General features: G+C 37.7%; 1 protein-coding gene across 1 annotated transcript; it reads right to left on the bottom strand.

Moving 5' to 3' along the window:
• Nucleotides 1-340: 340 nt before the first annotated feature.
• LOC107585373 (transcription factor LBX1-like) lies at nucleotides 341-1963 on the bottom strand. The gene is made up of 2 exons (XM_016272375.1): nucleotides 1639-1963; nucleotides 341-825 (listed from the first exon to the last, which is right to left on the bottom strand). Exons 1-2 carry the CDS (start codon nucleotides 1961-1963, stop codon nucleotides 341-343), a joined length of 810 nt encoding a protein of 269 aa, XP_016127861.1.
• Between the last annotated feature and the right edge of the window lie 18063 nt (nucleotides 1964-20026).

The raw sequence follows: 20026 nt of genomic DNA, 5'->3' as shown, positions 1-20026 counted from the left end.
GCAGTCAACTTACCCAGAACCGGGTTAAAAAAAAAGGTTCTGCGTGGGCAATCGTGCTTTCAGTGTGTGTGTGTGTGTTCATATCTGACTGAAATATTATTTTATTGCTCTTCAGTTATCTGTTTAAACGAATAGGCTAAATGATTACAATACTGCCACTGCATAAATAGATCTGAAGAAACTGTCCCATGCTTGCTTTGATTTTTTTCTCCTTTTTTATATTTGCTTTTAATACAAGTCATTTAATACATTTAGTGCATTAATGGCACTTTCAACTCTAAGGTTTTAGAGGACCATCTCAGAAAAAAAGGTAAATAATACCGATGCTGTTCAATGAAAATCAGTCATCGACATCAATTTCCTCGTCTTCATCCTCTGAACACTCTTTGCTCGTTGTGTGGTCTGTAAACGGTGATGATGGTGACATGTGGAGTTTGTTGGTGCCCTCGTGCTCGTGGTTAGATCGTGATGGAGACTTGGCCCCTGACTCTCCGAGAGTGCCATTGACGCATTTCTCTAGCTCTGCCAGTTTGGCGATTTTCTCCAAAGGTACAGAGCCTACTGCTTTGGCCGACTCCACGTCCGCTTTCATCTCCTCCAGGTCTCTTTTGAGCTTGGCTCGGCGGTTCTGGAACCAGGTGATGACTTGAGCATTCGTGAGCCCGAGCTGCTGAGCGATCTGATCCCGATCAGCAGGAGACAGATATTTCTGATAGAGAAATCTTTTCTCTAGTTCGTAAATTTGGTGATTGGTAAAGGCTGTTCTCGACTTTCTCCGCTTTTTAGGGGTATTCCTCTGACCGAAGAGTGTCATGCCGTCTCTTCCTAAAACAAACAAACACAAATAACACAGCGATATTAAAATGCATTCATGTCTGCTACTTTATTTAACGAGTGGTAACAAATACAGGCCGTTCATTATTAATATAAATAACAAATGTATAATATAAATAATAGGCTAAATACGAATATTAGCTTACTGTCATTTCTAAAATGTAAATCAGTGTCTTCAATAGCCTACTCTTAGTTTAAAGTGGCAAAATCAAATAGGCCTGAAAATACGAATGCTGCACGAGTCCTATATTTAAATCCATGTGGACACATTTTCGTTTGTATTTTTATTTGACGTGGATATATATTTACCATTTATTTTGATTGCACGTGCACAGAATTATTCCACATTTTTGAGCTTCAAGCTATTTTCACAAATACATTCGATGATCTTTTTAACCACAAATAAGCGTTTAAAAATAAAACACAGTTTCACTTTAGCTGTTGAAAAACGGATTTTGTAGTTTGCACGAACAGCGTCCTTAAAAATGATAGGCCTATCACAATCCACAATCTGACAGCCTGAATACAAGTTTGCACACACAACGGGCCTTGTGCTTACCTTCTGCCGCTTGTAGAACACTGACTTCCAGTCCCTTGAATGTTTTGCTGGCGAGTTCCTCCAGGGCGCACAGTGGAGATGTCTGGGTGAGCAACGCGCGGTTGGAGAGGGGATGGCCCGTGGATGGGTGTTTCTCACCGGACGAAAGCAGGTGCGCCGTGCCGCAAATTGTGTAACTTCGTTTGACAGAAGGCTTGTTTAAAATATCCTCTATGCTGAACGGAGTGAGGGGTCCTTGTGCTTACCTTCTGCCGCTTGTAGAACACTGACTTCCAGTCCCTTGAATGTTTTGCTGGCGAGTTCCTCCAGGGCGCACAGTGGAGATGTCTGGGTGAGCAACGCGCGGTTGGAGAGGGGATGGCCCGTGGATGGGTGCTTCTCACCGGACGAAAGCAGGTGCGCCGTGCCGCAAATTGTGTAACTTCGTTTGACAGAAGGCTTGTTTAAAATATCCTCTATGCTGAACGGAGTGAGGGGTTTGTTTGAGTTAGCAGGAGGAGGAAGATGGTCCAACGGACTGCGCCTTCGATCCTCAACCGAGGCGCCTTTTGCGTCTTCTTTGGAGGTCATTATTTGTCTTTTTAGCTTGTTTTGAAAATATGCTAGAGTTTTGGATTTTTTTTCTGTTCTAATTCGCACAATGCAAAACAGCTCAGTTTATAAAAACTGTTGATAAACAGAGAGCAACCTGAATGAGAAGATATCCCAATATCCGTGGAATTAGAAGCCGATCAGCAGCATTTTGTTGCTTTTGCCGCAGGGTTGGAAAACTTTAAGTCTTTCTTTAAAAAGCCACGTCTGCTGTCCTCAGCTCCTGGATAACGGTTGAGCTTCAGTCAGGAAGCAGCCTGACAACCTCTGATGCTTCAGTGGAAACAGTCAGCCTCAAAAGCAGCCAGAATTGACTATTACTAACAAGTTATTCTTGATAGCAAGACAATCAATTACATCCAGTGGCACTTTTCTCTCTCTCCCTCCCTCCCTCTCTCTTTCTTTCTTTCTTTCTCCCTCTTGCTCTTGACTATGTTGCAGTCCGATGCAGACTTTAGCAGGAAAGGAGCCCCGTTAATTAGAGGGCATGGCCGGGAGGAGGAGCCCAGCCGGATTACAATACTTAACACTCCCACTCTTTACTACAAATTAATGATTTGTCGATATTCTGTTCGTTCTTATTTACATATTTGTACCACGCTATTGTAAACAGAAGCACATGTAAATTTTTTAAGTAAAATATTTAAAGTACAATCAAATATCAGAGGAATATATCCAGTACAAGTTGTTGATGATTGCAATTAAAATGGTCTATTAAACTAAAAATGTTTGCTTAAAAATGCATGTTCTCTCTCTTTTTTTAATAGACGTATTTTAGAGTCAGGTAGTATATCATGGCTGATAATACTTGTTGATAGAATAATATAAGTGTGTGTGTGCGCAAGTGTGTAATAGAGAAAGAGAGAGGGAGAGGGAGGGAGAGAGAGATCGTCCCCTTCAGCTGCACCAAATCTTCTTTGCCATAATTCAAGCGCAAAGGGCCAGCTCACATCAGCAGTAAGATATTTCATCTCTAAAAATCGCCTGCTGTTTAATCCACGGTATTTTTGGCATTATGGGAACACGTTTTCGTCGATTTACGCAGAACGGGGGAAAACTTACAGATATGCTCAGAAATAAAACTAAAACAATGTAAAATAATTTTAAAGTAATAGTTATAGTAAATACATTTATGTAGGCTATATTTAACTTATAATTGTAGCGCGTATGTATTTCATGCAATTAGTGCATTGATTGAAGCGTTGTTTTCGTCGTGAACTTTAGCGTAACGAGGCCTGGGTTAAATTGGCAGAATAAGGCTGAAGCCCACCGCGAGGGACATCGGATAACAGCCGAGTATGGCGGATAAAGGCTGATCTACTGCCTGACAAAACAGTGCGTTTTGTTGGTTAGTAGATTGTAGCTTCACAGAAGGTGTTCCTTTTTTTGCCGCTTTGTAAGTCATTTGTTTAAATCTTTTTAAATGAAGTGAAAGCAAATATGATAAATTAATTTGTGTAAATTTAGATCTAAAACGTATGTATAACAGCAAGAATTCATATTAAACTAATTATATAATTTGCATAATATTAATCGTAAATTCGATTTATTCTTGCAGCAAGTAGCTATACGAACATTTAGAAATTCGGCAAAAAAAAAAACAACAACAGTAACCACTGCTCACATTTTATAAAACTTCAATTCAATACCTACGAGTAAAATGACAAAAACAAAAAAACAGCACATTTGAATACATTCATCAAACAAATTAATAGTCCACCGAAAATGAAAAAAAAGCACCAAAAAAGGATGCAGTGCCTCTGGTGGTTACGCCTGTGTGACATGATCATTTAGCGTTGCCTACAGTGAGCAGCGTGCCTGCGTAAGCAGATATGACGCAACGAAATGCTATGGAGGATACCACTACAGAATTCATGCCTATATAGAAGTTAATTTACAATGCAATACATTTTGCGCATACTACTTGATACTTAATACTATTTAATGACAGTTATTATTATTATTATTAGGATCACATAATTAAACCAAAGTGATATTTTAAACATTAATATAGAATTGATTTGATATGCAGTTGATTTGATATGTAAAACAACTGTTTTTCAATTCACCTTGTAGTAGAATGAATTCACAGGCAACTTAAACGGGATTGTCCATGCCTGACAGACTGAACAAAAATGTTTATAAGCCATTTTTCGTTGTCTATACGGGGTCTGTGATTATTCTGCATGTCTAATGACGCTTACTCCAGTGAACGTCTGTCTGGACAGTTTTATTCCATAATTTATTATTCGCTTCCGACCGCGAGAGCTCCGATTTCACAGGCAATATCGGATCTTTTCACTAACTTTTATTCACGTGACCTTTCTGGGGATTGTAAATGATCTGCTCACACATCTGGTAAGATGGATATATAAAGTTTTCATGGTATACTGTCTAAACGGAGAGGCCCTTATTCACTTTTCACGAGAGAAATATTTTATTTGACAACTCTATTTTATCCCGTTTTCCTCGAAATGTATCCCTTTTCCAGCATAAAACTTCCTAATCGTTTTAACTCAGTAGACAACTTTAATCTTCTGGTATGTTACTGGCATGGTAGAACTATTAAAACATAATAATAATAATAATAGTAACAATAATAATAATAATAAAATAATACTTAACAGAATAAACTACCTATTAATGTGGTTATCATTCAACAGCCAAAATGTTTAATGAAATGTCTACAGTTTAAAATTGATCCTCAAATTTTATTTGATCGTTTGTTCATTCTTAATCTACAGCATGCAACCTTGGTAAGATAATAATATTAAACGTCAGTGAACAATGTAATATTTTTCACTTGTAATTATATTCTCTATAATTACCCAGATTCAATCAATGTCAAATTTTCAAAACGTCACATACTAACCACATAAAAACACTGACCTGTCCCAAAACTCCAACATATGCAGGCTAAATAAACTCATATGACTATAGCTGAGAAATTAATTGTCATTTATTGCATGATCAGGAGAAATTCTGAGTATGGCAGTTACTGAAAATAGCAGGCAAAAAAAATGACAGTAATCTCACTGGAGTATTTACAAGTTAAGTTTAATTTTCAGCCTTTTATCACATTACTCAAAAAGACTTCTTGGTTTACATGTAGTTAGCATCACCCATTATCCATTCTAAAGAAGGCTATGTATTCCACAACAAAAATCTAAATTCATGGGTTCAATAAAGCACATTTTTAGATCACATGACATTACAGTCTATAGTTCTGGGTGAGTTTTTGTATCTCTGAGGGGCTATGTAACTTAATAACGTACTAACTTAAGTTATTTTCAAACTTTTTCAACAGCAATAATTCATCTGGCATAAAGAAAAGTTGGCAGAAAGAACATTTTGTTTGCAGTGTGGTTAAAATGTTTTGATATGGACAGCAAGAGGCCCCAAGACCAAATATATTCAATTTGTCAGTTTTGCAATAAAAGAAATAGATCCATTCACAAGATCAACAACATGCAGTTTCATAATGTGTGGAAAGATGAGGCATGAGCATGAATCATTCTAACCAGACCCTGTTTCTATTATTATCAACAGTAGCTTGGATTGCTGCCCAACAAAGGTGAATTAACATTTGGCAAGCACAGCACAGGCACCAAATGTCCTGTCATCAATGTAAATTAGCTGCCTTAAAAAAAGGACAAAGATACAAGGTCAGTCTAATGTGATTAAGATATTTTCTGAAGAGACAGTCATTCCTAATTCCTGTCTGACACAATTTTGTGGCGTTTTTCCACAGAAGTAGTCCTTCTCAATAGTGCAAATTGAGAGCAAGGCATTGTTAGTGAGAAGAGAAATCCCTGAACAGAAATCAGAAACTCATAACCAACAAAAAATGAACCCAAGCTTATCGTTATTTATACGTAATCACCTGAAACTCAACACAAATGGATGCGTTTATTGCAAGCTCTTCAGGACAGCCCCAAATACAGCACTGATTTTTGGCTGAAGTCCATATTGTGCTCTAAATACCATGGATGCCCCTGTTTTTTTCCCCATGGCCTTTGGAGCAGTACAGAGTAATGTAATACTAGACTGAGATGCTCTATGGGTTGCAATGGCTGCAGTGAAAATGATTCTGGCTGGTTAATCTGCAGAGCAGCAGCACAATCACACAGGCCTCTACATAAATTAGGTGAGTAATAGATGTGGAGCTGGCACAGGATCTGGGTTACACCAGAGCTGACAGCTTGCAAAAAAACAAGTGCAGAGTCAAGGCCTGCGTGAGGTCCATTTGGAAAGAGGATGCACGCTTCCGCTAAAAGCATAGGGACTGTGAGGGTGTGTGGAGGGTATCGGGAATGGGAGTAAGGCATGAACGCACAGAGTCTGGTGACATTCAGTCTAATTGCAGGACTGGGCTTTGACTGTTAAGAGAAAATGAGTGAAGATTAAGTGCAGAGCTGTGCTTAAAAGGACCCATCATTACTTAAAGGGTAAGAACATGAAAGCGGAAAAACTTTTCACTTCAAGTAGATACAATAAAGATGATTGACTTCAGACATGATATCTATGTCAAAAGTAACGCTTTCAATGAATTATGGCCACTTAGGATCGTTGGAAAAATTATTGCCCACTTGAAATCACGAAGACTGGAAGTAGGGAAGACAATGATCATTTAGTTACACCAGACCATCTGGGAGAATGAAGCAGAAGTAGAAACTAAACAAGTGAGAACGTGAGAGGACTGAGGGAGTCACAAAACAGTGATATAATCTTTCTGACATTCACCAGGGCATCATGTTCACCTTCTTATGAGGTCTGATCAGACGGGGATTAATTGGTATTTTGATTTGGTTCAGATAACCAACCTGGGTTGGTTTTCTGTTCATGTCTTTCTTTCTTCAGTCACAAAGAAATTAAGGTTTTTGAGGAAACCATTCCAGGATTTTTCTCCACATAACGGACTTAAATGGGAGCCAATGGGTAGCAAACGTGCAAGACATGCATTTGTGGTTAAAAAGTATATAAATTTTAAAAAATGTAAGAAAATGACTGATCGTTTCGCTAGATAAGACCTCTATTCCTCGATTGGGATCATGTATAGAGCCCTTTGAAGCTGCATTGAAACTGCAATTTGGACCTTCAACCCATTGGCCACCATTGAAGTCCATCATATGGAGAAAAATCCTGGAATGTTTCCCTCAAAAACCTTGCCTGAGCCTGGTTTCTCCCAAGGTTTTTTTCTCCATTTCTGTCACTGATGGAGTTTTGGTTCCTTGCCACTATCGCCTTTGGCTTGCTTAGTTGGGGACGCTTGACTGATCGCACATAGACTATTGGAAGAGAGCTGAACCGGATGATGACATCACTGAATCATCAATGAACTGACTTTAGCTGGAAAAATTATTCTTTTATTGTCTTCTTGCATTATTGACCAAATATTTTCCCGTTTAACACTGTAAAGCTGCTTTGACACAACCAGTATTGTATAAAGTGCTATACAAATAAAGGTGACTTGACTTGACTTGCCGAATTTCTTTGCGACTGAAGACAGAAAGACATGAACATCTTGGATGAGATGGGGGTAAATTATCAGGAATGTTTTTTATTCTGGAAGTGAACTAACCCTTTGACTACCACAGTATGATGCACTGCTGGAGAAACTAACTAGCCATTCACAACTGTCTCCTGAAATCGTAGGAACTTCGTTGCACATCTGCCATTTGAACCACATTGGTAAGAACTGTCGATAATGACGTCAAGCAGGTGGTGGAGTGATAACATGGTATCCGAGGACTGCTTTGCTATTTTTGTTTTTGGATTCTCTTGCGTCACTCTGGGGTTCCCTCGTGGTACTAAGAGCATGTATGCATATGTGCACTATTCAAAAACAGCGCTTCAATTCTCTCAAACTAAAAGACGTAAAATGACATTTGTATATGTATGGAATGAAAGTTATAGATTGTACTACATGTTAGCTTCCTATTTTTGCTCAGGTCCATAAACTGTGTTTCTAACCACAGGTGAAGAGCTGTAGTTCCAACCACACAACTTTGCGATGCTGTTTTGAAAATGTTCACTGGAACTATGGGAAACACCAAATACTTCAATACTTCAGTTAGTAACAATGGAACTTGCAACCACAGTTGGATAATTATTCTTTTGGGAAACCTACCGAATGATTTGTTTATGAATCAGACTCATCTGGTTCCTGAGTTAAAACTACTGACTTACTGACAGCATTTCTCAAGCTCAAAGAGAGAAGATTATCGGTTAATAACTACGTACATTTCCAAAACATGATTTCATAAGGAAGCATAACAATTTGAATTTGATTAAAAATTGCTGGTGATTTGATTAACATCAAAACATATGATTTTTAGAAAAAAAATGAAGTACGAAGGTCCACCCCGAACCAAACCTAACCATCAGTGAGTAATTTGTAGAAATGCATACAAATTTGGCACCAATTCGCCAAAATGTAAAATAGTTACCAATTTCCATGAGAGTGTTTTAATGTTTAAGAAGTCTACGCAAAAAAAAACAAATAATAATAATAATAATAATATGAAGATTTGGATATTATGTTTCAAATTGTTTTACAGCCATTGCTGATTAATAATAATTAAAAACATATCAGATGTTTTTGGAATTCGAATTCTATAAAAAAAAAACAGTAGTAAATTATGACACATATATATTTTAAAAATCAAACCTGGTTTTCATCCAGGTATTTATCATAACTAAATATGCTGCCAAAATGGTTGACGTTTGAACAAAATTAAATCCAAGCACGGCCTCCCTGGGAATCCATCAAGCATCTAGCTGATAGTCCTGTGGAGGAAAGAGGGGACATAGATAACAAGTAGCTCATAGTCAGACACAGCACACTTATCGCCTCTCACTTTCTGACAGACCCCTTTCTAATGCCACAGCCTGGAGAAGTTCTATGGCAGACATGAGAAATAGATCTCTGTCGGAAAAAAAGAGATTGGGAGGACAAAGTGTGTCAGGTCAGCACCTGAGGAAAGCTGCCATGGCACAAGCCCAGCCTCTGCCACTGAACAGCATTGAGAGCCTCCTGCGGCAGACAGGAGAGAGCGATGACCCATCCCTCTGCCCCTGATGGCCTTATTAAAGACATCCACTACCACACGTTGACTCACTGTATGTAAATAATTCAGATGTACAGTAAGAGCATCAAAACGATATGTGGATTGTCTTAACTGCAATGTGTACATAAGCAATATAGATTTCATAGCATGGGATGTGTGGCAAATCATACACACCAGTATTCATACTCAAGTCAAATATTCTCAGAAAACTATAATAATTTAAAGACAGAAATATCACGTTTTGCTCATTATCAAATAAGAAACAATTTATACTTAAGTTCAAATGACAATTCAATATGATAATTCACTCATAATTTTAATCTTAGTTTGTAATCATCATACTAAATAATTTTATACTCTTTATTACAGAATTAAAACTGACGGCCAGCGGAGATCTATCAGTCACGTTAGGCTGCATCTGCTCATCAGAGCTAATTTGGGTGTGCAGTTAACACTTCCATAAGCAAAGAGAGTGAATGTGGTCCTATTAACGAATGCCTGCTGACAACAGGACAGAAATATTCTTCCCCAGCTGTGAATGCTTCTTTTTTTTCATCCAAATGAACATGTCATGCTTCACCTGCGTTACCAACAGCATTGCCAAAAGTAAATGAACACAAACACAACAAACGTGAGTGAAGCACAACAGGAGCTCTTATCCTTTGGGCTGCTTAACTCATTATGGTTTAATCTGTGGCACCCAACTGACAACCCTGTAGTAAAATAACTATACAGCTTTTATTCAATACTTGTATCCGAAAGTAAAGAGAGGAAAAGATTTGTGAGTTCTCTTACAGTAGTGGTTCTCAACTGGTGGGTCGTAGTTCTGTGGTGATAGGGCCATAGACAGTAGGGACAAATAATGTTAAATGCAAATAACTAAATGCAACATATTTAAGATAGGAAAATCAAAAGGAAGTTTATAGCAAGTAGTAGAATGTAGGAAGGTGAAAGCACTTCCCATATCTTGTTGTTGATAACATCCAAGACTGCATCCAAATCAACTGTATGCAATCTCATGAACCATCTTCGAAAGCTTCGAAAAAGAAAAAAACAACAAAGACTACATTAAAACACATAGAGACCGGTGAGTGGCGCAGGTGTCGCGCATTCGCAATTACTCCACCGGCCTCGCTCCGTTCCCACGGCTCTCGGCCCCGCCCCTCTCGTTACAATATCATACACAACCATTCAAAAGTTTGGGGCCTCTAAGAAATATTTTAAAAAGAGGAATTTTAATGTTAAAAAAGTACATTTTAAATTAAAATGCTGTTCTTTTTAATTTTCTATTAATCAAAAAAACTAAAATGTAAACAAACAACAAAAATATAAAGCGACAACTGTTTTCGACATTAATAATAAGAACACACACACATATACAGTGGTGTGAAAAAGTTTTTGCCCCCTTCCTGTTTTTTTAATTGTTTGCATATTTGTCACACTTAAAAGATTCAGATCATCAAACAAATTTTAATATTACACAAAGATAACCTGAGTAAATACAAACTGCAGTTTTTAAATTATGATTTCATTTAACTAATGTGTTTCTGTGACATGCTGGGTTTGTGTTTCTAGTGGGTGGGATCCCTCGGTAAGTGTGAGAACATTTTAAAGATGTCCGGATGCTGTTAAGAAAGCACTCAGTACAGCAGTCAAACAAAACTTTGTCTGTGTTCCCATAAGCAGTGTGTGTGTGTGTGTGTATTGGGTGTTTTGGACTCTTTTCGCCTGGCAGACAATAAGGACCGGAGCCATACTGAGAAACCTGGATATCACAGAGACTTGCGAGTTGACTTAAGCCAGTAAGAAACAACCCTAGCAACCAGCAAAAAAACCCCAGCAATAACCCTGCATAACAATGGCCTGTTAGTCATCACAACATACTTGCACGGTGGTAAGTTTTGAACAGACATTTCTTAAGGAAACATCATATTCTTGTTTTTCGTTTTCTTTTTTCCTCCTGTACAATTCACAGTCAGCCAAAACTAAACAGGAAGTGAAGAGAGAGAACTTTGAATACCACTTGGCATCCATCTATGTCCACTGTCTGGGCCTTAAGCTTAATTCTCATATCGAACAGTTGAGAAAGAAAGGGAGAGAGAGTAAGAGGAAGAAGAGGAAATATTAATTTAAGCAATAAATAAATATATTTTAAAAAGTGCACTGCAAAAATTCATTTAAGCATTAATCTAAATTTCTAAATTCACACACACACACACACACACACACACATTTACTTAGCTATCTAAATGGGGACATTACATAGACTTCTATTGTTTTTATATACATATAGTTATATACTTTTTAACCTAAACCCACCTCTATCCCTAACCCTACCTCTCACAGAAAACTTTGTTTACTTTATTTTTATACCAGTTTTACAAATTAGGACATCCCCAAATGGAGGTTTTTGGTGATTTTGTCAGGTTTTGCTTACTTTTGGGTACACATTTGTCCCCAAAATATGGTTAAGTAGGTACACACACACACACACACACACACCATTCAGAAGTTTGGGGTCAATTTTTTTAAAAATATTTTCTATGTATTTATTTGATTAAAAATACTGTAAAAACAGTAATATTATGAAATATTAATACAATTCAAAATAATTTTAAAATAATGTTTTGTATGTAATTTATTCCTGTGATGGCAAAGCTGATTTTTTTTCATGACCATTTATCAATAGAAACTCCAAAAGATCAGCAATTATTGCAATATAATATTTTTGTAACAATGCAAAGGTCTTTAGTTAAAAAAAGTGATAAAAAAGTTTAGTTATAAAGCTCACTAGTTAAAAAAAAAGCAATTGAATCTTGTTTTAAATATGTTTTACTAAGAAATTCAGATTATGAAAAAAATATATATTTTTGCTAACTGACAATAAAAACATCTTTTTAAACATGTCAGAGTCACGTGAGCGACAACATGACTGCCATTATAAGCTGCAAATATCACTCGTCAGCAGAGTCGATGCTGGTTAATCTGAGACCTTCCCTAAATAAACTGTGCTCCTATGTGGTTTGATAAGCTGCAGGAAAGAGGTAGTGTTTTCTGTAAATCAGTTTGCAACTTAATTAGAACTTGAAACAATAATTAGTTTGATGGATGAACGAATGGAGAAGCAGGCTTATCAAATTAAATCCTGCTGAAGTTTCACTGCATACAAGCATGAAGTATGAAATGCAATATTTTTATAATGGCTAACGGCCCTTTCCCATGACCTCATGGATTCCTGTAGGTGTTCCTTTCCTGCGTGAATGAGGAAAACAGACGAGAGGAAAACGGGATGAGTGCTAGCAGGAGAGAAAGCAGAGGGTGTCAAGGGAGAGAGAGTTTCTCTGTCTTCCTGTCTCTCTCTCTCTCTCTGATATAAGGAGAGTGATCTGTTCATCTCACATCCATTCCCACTTCCTGTCTGTGAGTGTCAGAGCTGGTGGGTGAAGAGAAACATGGCCCGACACTGTGATATTGAAAACACACTTGTGCATGGAAATGCTCACATACAGGGCATGCGATACACACATGCAAATCCAAAGCAGTGTTTCCCCTAGGTTTACGGCTTTTATTCAGTTTTTTCCCCCGTTTTAATTTTTCTGGACTCCTTTTTAATTGTTAAATTAAATGTTACTAATCAAAAAGCATGCCTAATTAATTAAAATCATGAAACTTATACAATTTAACATCAATTTATTAAAAGTTTTAACAAATTATGTAAAACAAATTACATGTTTAGGGCCCTATGAATTGTTTTATTTTTTCCAACCTTATGTTTTATTGCTACCAAATTCTGTGTTTTAGCATGTCTAATTATTTCAAAGCATAAAAACTAGTTTAATTTTTTTATTTTTTATTTACAATAGCCTTATGATTTTTTTCCTCAGAAATCCTGTGTTGTCTATTTACATTTTTTAAGGCATAAAACATTCATTTAATTTATCTTTTAATTAATGAAAATTAAACGCATTTTATTTTTAAAATAAAGGGGATTTAATATTACAATTAAAACATTGAAGAAATATTGTATGATTATTCCTTAAAAATAAGGTTTAATAATTTTAGTAGGAGTTGTAACCTCACATATACAGTGGTGTGAAAAAGTTTTTGCCCCCTTCCTGTTTTTTTAATTGTTTGCATATTTGTCACACTTAAAAGATTCAGATCATCAAACAAATTTTAATATTACACAAAGATAACCTGAGTAAATACAAACTGCAGTTTTTAAATTATGATTTCATTTATTAAGGGAAAAAAGCTGTCCAAACCTGCCTGGCACTACGTGAAAAAGTAATTGCCCCCTAAATCTAATAACTGGTTGTGCCACCCTTTGCAGCAACAACTGCAATCAAGCGTTTGCGATAAATGGCAATGAGTCTTTCACAGGGATTTTGGCCCACTCTTCTTTGCAGAATTGTTTTCATTCAGCCACATTGGAGGGTTTTTGAGCATGAATGGACTGTTTAAGGTCATGCCACAGCATCTCAATCGGATTTAAGTCTGGACTTTGACTTGGCCACTCGAAAACCTTAATTTTGCTTTTCTTGAGCCATTCAAAGGTGGACTTGCTGGTATGTTTTGGATCATTGATGTTTCTTGAGCACCAAATCGTCATATTAGAATGACTACTGAAGGATCATGTGACACTAAAGACTGGAGTAATGATGCTGAAAATTCTGCTTTGCCACCACAGGAATAAATTACATTTAAAAAAATAGTAAAACAGAAAACAATAGACTTAACGACTTTTAAAATCTGAGTTGATTAAAATACTTGAAATCACACACTAGCCAACTTGTTAAAGGTTTAAGATAAAAACTAGGTATAATGTACACTAAACGACTAAGGATCACATACTACCAGACTTTTAAGTCGTTCTAAACACAAACTCATGCAGAAACACCTGCCTTGTTGCTAGGAGACTCATGACAAATCAAAACAATGTGTTCTAAAATTAGCTCAAAAATATCAAACATGACATCCTCTAACTGGATGGAATTGGCCTGAAGTAAAAAAGAAAAAAAACAGTCTGTGCTCATCATAATTTATCAACTCCAACTGCTTTTGGCAACTAGCGTCAACTCAGGGCGGAAATCTGGGCAAAAGTTACTTAGTGTATTCCAGTCTTTACACATTGTCTGTTTCTGTACGTAAGCACAAAACAGCACAAAAATACACCACCTGCTCTAAAAACAACAACACGATTCTGGAGGCATGGGAAATCTGCAGGCTCTGGGAGTTAGTCCTCTATCAATCACAGGTGAAGAGGAGAGAGCAAAGAGACTGATGTACAGCACAGAGAGAGAGAGAGAAAAAAAAGAGAAAGTCATCCTTCACCTGTTATAATTAGCCCTGGCCTTTTCACAGGATTAATTAAAACAAGTTACTTTCCTGATTTAACCACAAGGGATGACCTGCAGGACCAATATAACTATAGCTGAAGTAGAGATAAAGCATGCGGTGATGTTTACAGATTCCTCTCTCACGGATGACTCTATTTTTCTTTCTCCTGATCCACTGACCCTAGCGACTTCGGCTTTGAGGCCCCATTCACAGCTCACTCAAACAGCATCACCCTATCTACTAAAGATTTATGAGATGACCTCTTTATGTCAGTGTGCGTTTGCACATTTCACACACACATACACACACTTTCTCCCTTTATTTCTCTCTCTCGTGCACAGGTACTAATGGTCTTGTTATCCTCCCAGTGGCTGCTGCGTTGCATTAATATGGCTGCAAGTTGTCTTCTCCATGAGAGAGAGAGAGACTACTGGAGGGAGAAGGAGGGATAGAGGAGGATAAGAGGCCTGATGAATACCTTTACCTGGGTGGCTAAAAGCGGAAAGGAGGACACGTGGACCTTGAGCAGTGAGAGGGGAGTGTTGGTCTTATGATGGATGGCGAGGAGCCGGGTGTGTCTGGATCAATGCTGTAAGCTCTGCAGTGTGGAACAGGTGAGAGAAAGATGAGAAATGAGCACTGGGGCCCGGCCTTGCTGTGCGGTTTGCCATTTCAAAGCACACTGATCATTTTCACACCCACACACATGTGCACACAAAAAACACACGCAAAAAAACCCCCAACCCATTTGCATCATCCTCAATCTGTCTTCTCCGTCCAAGCCGCTTGAGAATGGCTAACTTGGTTAGCCTTTCCTCACACCTCTTCTTTATGGCTGCGTGAGGAGCATCTGGGAGGGTGCTTGGACTGGACTGATATGTTCATCAGTGGTGAGTGATGCCCCTGGATGGCTCCGGCAGCTGCCTGGCCCTTTATGACAGCAGAGCGGAGACCGTGTGAGCCGAGCAACTAATCTTTCACTGACAAACAGCCGGACAGCCTTAGCTCTCAGATGACAGACTGGAAAAGTGCTGAATTATACAGTTCTTCTTCAAAGTACCTTCTACAAATGTGCTATGGCACTCTACCTGGTCTTCACGTAATTACTGTATACACAAGTTTTGCAAAATGTGAAAATAGCTAGAGGTTTAAAACACTGTTGATGCTAAAAGCACCACAAATTTTACTCCCACTGACACAGACCCAAAGTAGATGATCAGTATTAGAAGGTTATCAGTAAATATAAAAAAACTTAAGACTTTATTCATTTAATGATGATGAATTTATTAAATATTAATTATTTAAACCACAAGCTGGTTGTGAGAACACAAAATCGAATTTTTAATTCTGCAGGAAGAATTCCTCAACAATATTTTGTTGTAAACCTATTTTAATAGGGGGTACTGGTGGTTCATGGCATTAGCAATGTCAAAGTCATGGGTTTGACTCCCAGGGAATACACAAACTGATGAACCTTGAATGCACTGTGATGAACCTTGAACACATTGTAAGTAGCTTAAAGGCATCAGAAAATATAGTGAGCTCTTGAAGTTGAACTTTGGATGTATAATTGCATTTAAATGTTGATTTCAATATTTATTTTACACTTATTTTATAAAATATACTCTACTTTGATATCATTTTATATACAGTACTATTCAAAAGTTTTGCATCAGTAAGACTTTTTTTGTTTAGTCTCTTATGCCCACCAAATCTACATTTATTTGATTTAATACAGTAAAAACTAGGGCTGGGTAAAAAATATCGATATCTCCATATTAATCGATTCTCATTCTTACGGAACCATATCGATTCTTAAATCCCAATAATCGATTATTCTAGCCTATTTTCAGTTACTGTAATGAACGGAACATTGATTGAAGGGCACTTCCCAACCAATTAATCGAAATAAGCATTGTGCTTTGGTATTTTTAATATGAAAAAGTCTCAGATTTCTAATTCTGTCCATTGTATTGCAGTATTTCAACAATAAATGCAGTTTTTTTGCCGCTGTTTAATGTGGAGTGACAGATCTGCTGAACTGAGGCACACGTGAACTGATCATCTCCTTCACATTAATACCAGTTTCAGCACAAAATAAACATGACTAAACATCTGAAGGTAAGTTAAAAGAAAGAGTACAACTTTACAATCCGTATCCTGTCTCAAGTAATCGCTCAATCAGTGTTTCAGCCGTGCAAACACGTCAAAATATAACGGCTTGTAAACAATGTCACTTAACGTCACATTTACCTCAGAAAAAACAAGTTATTCGGTGACCATAAACTCATTAGTCAGATAGAAAAATAAACTGTATAGAGGGGCATTTTGCTAAATACTGTATATGCACCATATAGCCTAACATATTCATTATAATTTTTACTGTTCTTCAATGTTTAATTTGTTTGAATAAATCCATCAAGTTTTTATGACAGCCACCATTTAAATGTTTATATTTAAAAAAAACAAAAAGAATTGAAGTATAAATATGATTATGTAATTGTAACTTTATTATTTTAAAAACTTCATTAAGTGTAATTTTTGCAGTTGTATAGCCTACAAATCAGTGCATTTTAACCTTCAATTTTATAGTAATGTAGAACCAAATTACTCTCATGTATATTTTAGAGCATTAGTTGAAGAGATTTTTTTTCCTTGAGAAAATTTAGCATGTACTGTACCTGATATATATCCAAAATAATTGATACTGAATCGAATCGAATCGAAATGGTATTCGAATTGAATCGCAAGCTTGTGAATGAGAATCAAATCGAATTGTGAAATTTGTGTCAAAACCCAGCCCTAGTAAAAACAGTAATATTGTGCAAACATTATTACAATTTAAAATAAGTGTTTTTTATTTTAATATGTTTAAATTTTTTATTTATTCCTGTGATTGCGAATCTTAATTTTCAGCAGTCATTATTCCAGTCTTCAGTGGCACATGATCCTTTAGAAATCATTTTAATATGCTAATTTGCTGCTCAAGTAACATTTCTTAATTTTATCAATGCCGAAAACAGTTTTTCTGATTATTATTTTAAAGGGGTCATATGATGCTGCTTAAAAGAACATTATTTTGTGTATTTGGTGTAATGAAATGTGTTTATGCGGTTTAAGGTTAAAAAAAACATTATTTTCCACATACTGTACATTAATGTTTCTCCTCTATGGCCCGCCTTTCTGAAATGCTTCCATTTTACAAAGCTCATCGTTCTAAAAAAGCGAGGTGTGCTGTGATTGGCCAGCTATCCAGTGCGTTGTGATTGGCCGAATACTTCAAGCGTGTGATGGAAATGTTATGCCCCTTACCATATTGTGATGCCCTGTCCGGCCAGAGTGTAACATAAAACCATGTCTGCATTTGTGATCGGAGAAATGACAAACAATAAGTGCTACTCTACCCAAAAAAACTCTGCCCAAAAAACTCGCGTTTGAATGGTCAGTGGCAAATTCTTTAAATATAAAAAACGTACTTACAGTCTGTGAGTCAGAACAGCCGACATTGTAGTCTACTCTACCAGGATCAGGAAACAGTCCTCTATAAAATGCGCTGGACACATCTGAATATTTGGGTTAAACTGTTCTGGAACAGTGTTGTAAAAACAACTTAACCACTGATTTCTAGTTGTGTCCTCTTTTGGAAGGCCAAACAAAGTAGCTTCGCTTTCACAATGAAAAAGCATCACACACGCCTTGAGTGAGCAGAGGCCGGAGGCCTAGAGTGAGCCGCGGCCTAGAGTATGCGGAGGCCAGCTTGAGTGAGCAGAGGCGGGCGGGCTTGAGAATGGCGCAGCCGGCGGATTCAACGATGGAGCGTCTGGCAGGCTTGCGGCAACCACATGTGACGACCCCGGGCTGGACTCCGCTTCGTCCACAGTGAAAGCCGATCCGGTGATCGACAGCGCGAAGTTGAAGTATTTCCTCAGCGACCAGCACGGATCAGCTCCAGGCATGACGAAGCGGATATCGTCCTCTTTTGGAAGGCCAACCAAAGTAGTTTCGCTTTCACAACAAAACATAGCGCCTTCACAACATGGAGGCGGCGGCAACAACAATACTACAGCGAGAATAAAAGTTATTCTTTCTTTGCGTGAACATTTGGGCGGCGTTATGCAAATCTTCCCACATCGTGACGTAGACATGTGGGGGCATGTTAGAACGAGCCGTTTCAGGTAGGCATGGTTGACTCTTAACTTTTATAAAGAATATCTTTTTGGATTTGAGACTTTAGTCTTTGCAACTTTACAGATCTTCAAAGAGAAAGGAAAAATTTAAATCGCATCATATGACCCCTTTAAGGAAACTGTGACACTAAACCGTCTGTCTTTGAGACAACATGAGACGGAGGGGGAAAAGAGGAAGAGAAAGGCTTGGGGAAGATGTACGACTCACTGGCCTGCCACATACAGCAGATGTTGTTGCCTATTGAGCTGTTAATTTAACGGGAGTTTATTGAATAATAATTAGGAGGAGCTCACTTACCATGATAGAGGAAGAGCCTGCTCTGCAAGCTAAACTTGTCTTCACCCTCTCTTCCTCCTCCTCACTCTTTCACCTCACTTCCATGGCTGTTCATCAGGAAACATGGAGAAAAAATATAGATAAAAATGTTATATATATATATGTAGATAGATAGATATAGTTTTTTGATTATTCTCATTAAAATATGGTAAGGATATTTCTGTGGACTGTAGGTTATACTGTAATAACCCTCACTTGCATTATGCAAGATGATTCAAATGCAATAATCCAAGATATTACTCAAAGCATTGTGGTTCCCCAGATATAACAAATTGTATTATTCCACAACGTTATTATTTGTGGAGACCTCTTAATGCTCTATTTATCAGGGTGAGAGGGTGCCGAGGAAAATCAATGTTTAATCAGCAGTAAGCTGTTTGCACGAGGCACCAAGTGAAGTCCTGTAACCCAGACACACTCAATGATATAAATATCTCAGAGTCCATAATCAATCAACATCTACAACTCCACAGAACACAACACCAAAGTGCATATGATCCCATCAAAGTTTACAATAGCCTGCCCATTAAATAAGCATACAGAGAGCTCTTTGTGTGCTAAACTATAGCTACAGCGGTTCAGCTTGGGAGGGCATGTTACAAATCAGAGAAGAAGTGTTACTAACAGTGTTAACTTTCTCTTTCGTCTCTGAGTGTGTGGGGTTCAGGCACCTGGTCTCTGTCGTCAGTCTAATATGGAATCTGCCAGCTCCATGCGCTCAAATGCCCACAAACATATGCTGCCATTGTGATGGAGATGAGCAGCAGGGATGTCTCCCTATTTCCTTTCACTACGCAGCCAATGGGAGACCCCCATGGAGGGTCGTAGGTCAAGTGGGAGGGTATTGTGATTGGTGGGCTCAGGGGAAAGGCCTTGAGGATGTGTGAATTAGGCTCATCAGCGTGAGGTCACGCGTGTTTGAAAGCATACGTCTGACCCCTCGTGTGTCTTCCAGCCCTGACAGCTTCATCAAGCTTCAACCTTATGAATAGAAATCAGAAGAGTCATGAATTTTAACATGCCCACAGGGCCAAGTAAGTATTCTCCTTGGTTAACAAAACTTAAACCCAGTGAACTGTTTTCATTGTCGGTCACACACATTTAATTT

The sequence above is a fragment of the Sinocyclocheilus grahami genome, unplaced genomic scaffold, assembly GCF_001515645.1.
Source record: "Sinocyclocheilus grahami isolate Dianchi unplaced genomic scaffold, SAMN03320097.WGS_v1.1 scaffold69.1, whole genome shotgun sequence".
In the NCBI taxonomy this organism is placed as follows: domain Eukaryota; kingdom Metazoa; phylum Chordata; class Actinopteri; order Cypriniformes; family Cyprinidae; genus Sinocyclocheilus; species Sinocyclocheilus grahami.
This window is presented reverse-complemented; position numbering and strand designations above follow the sequence as displayed.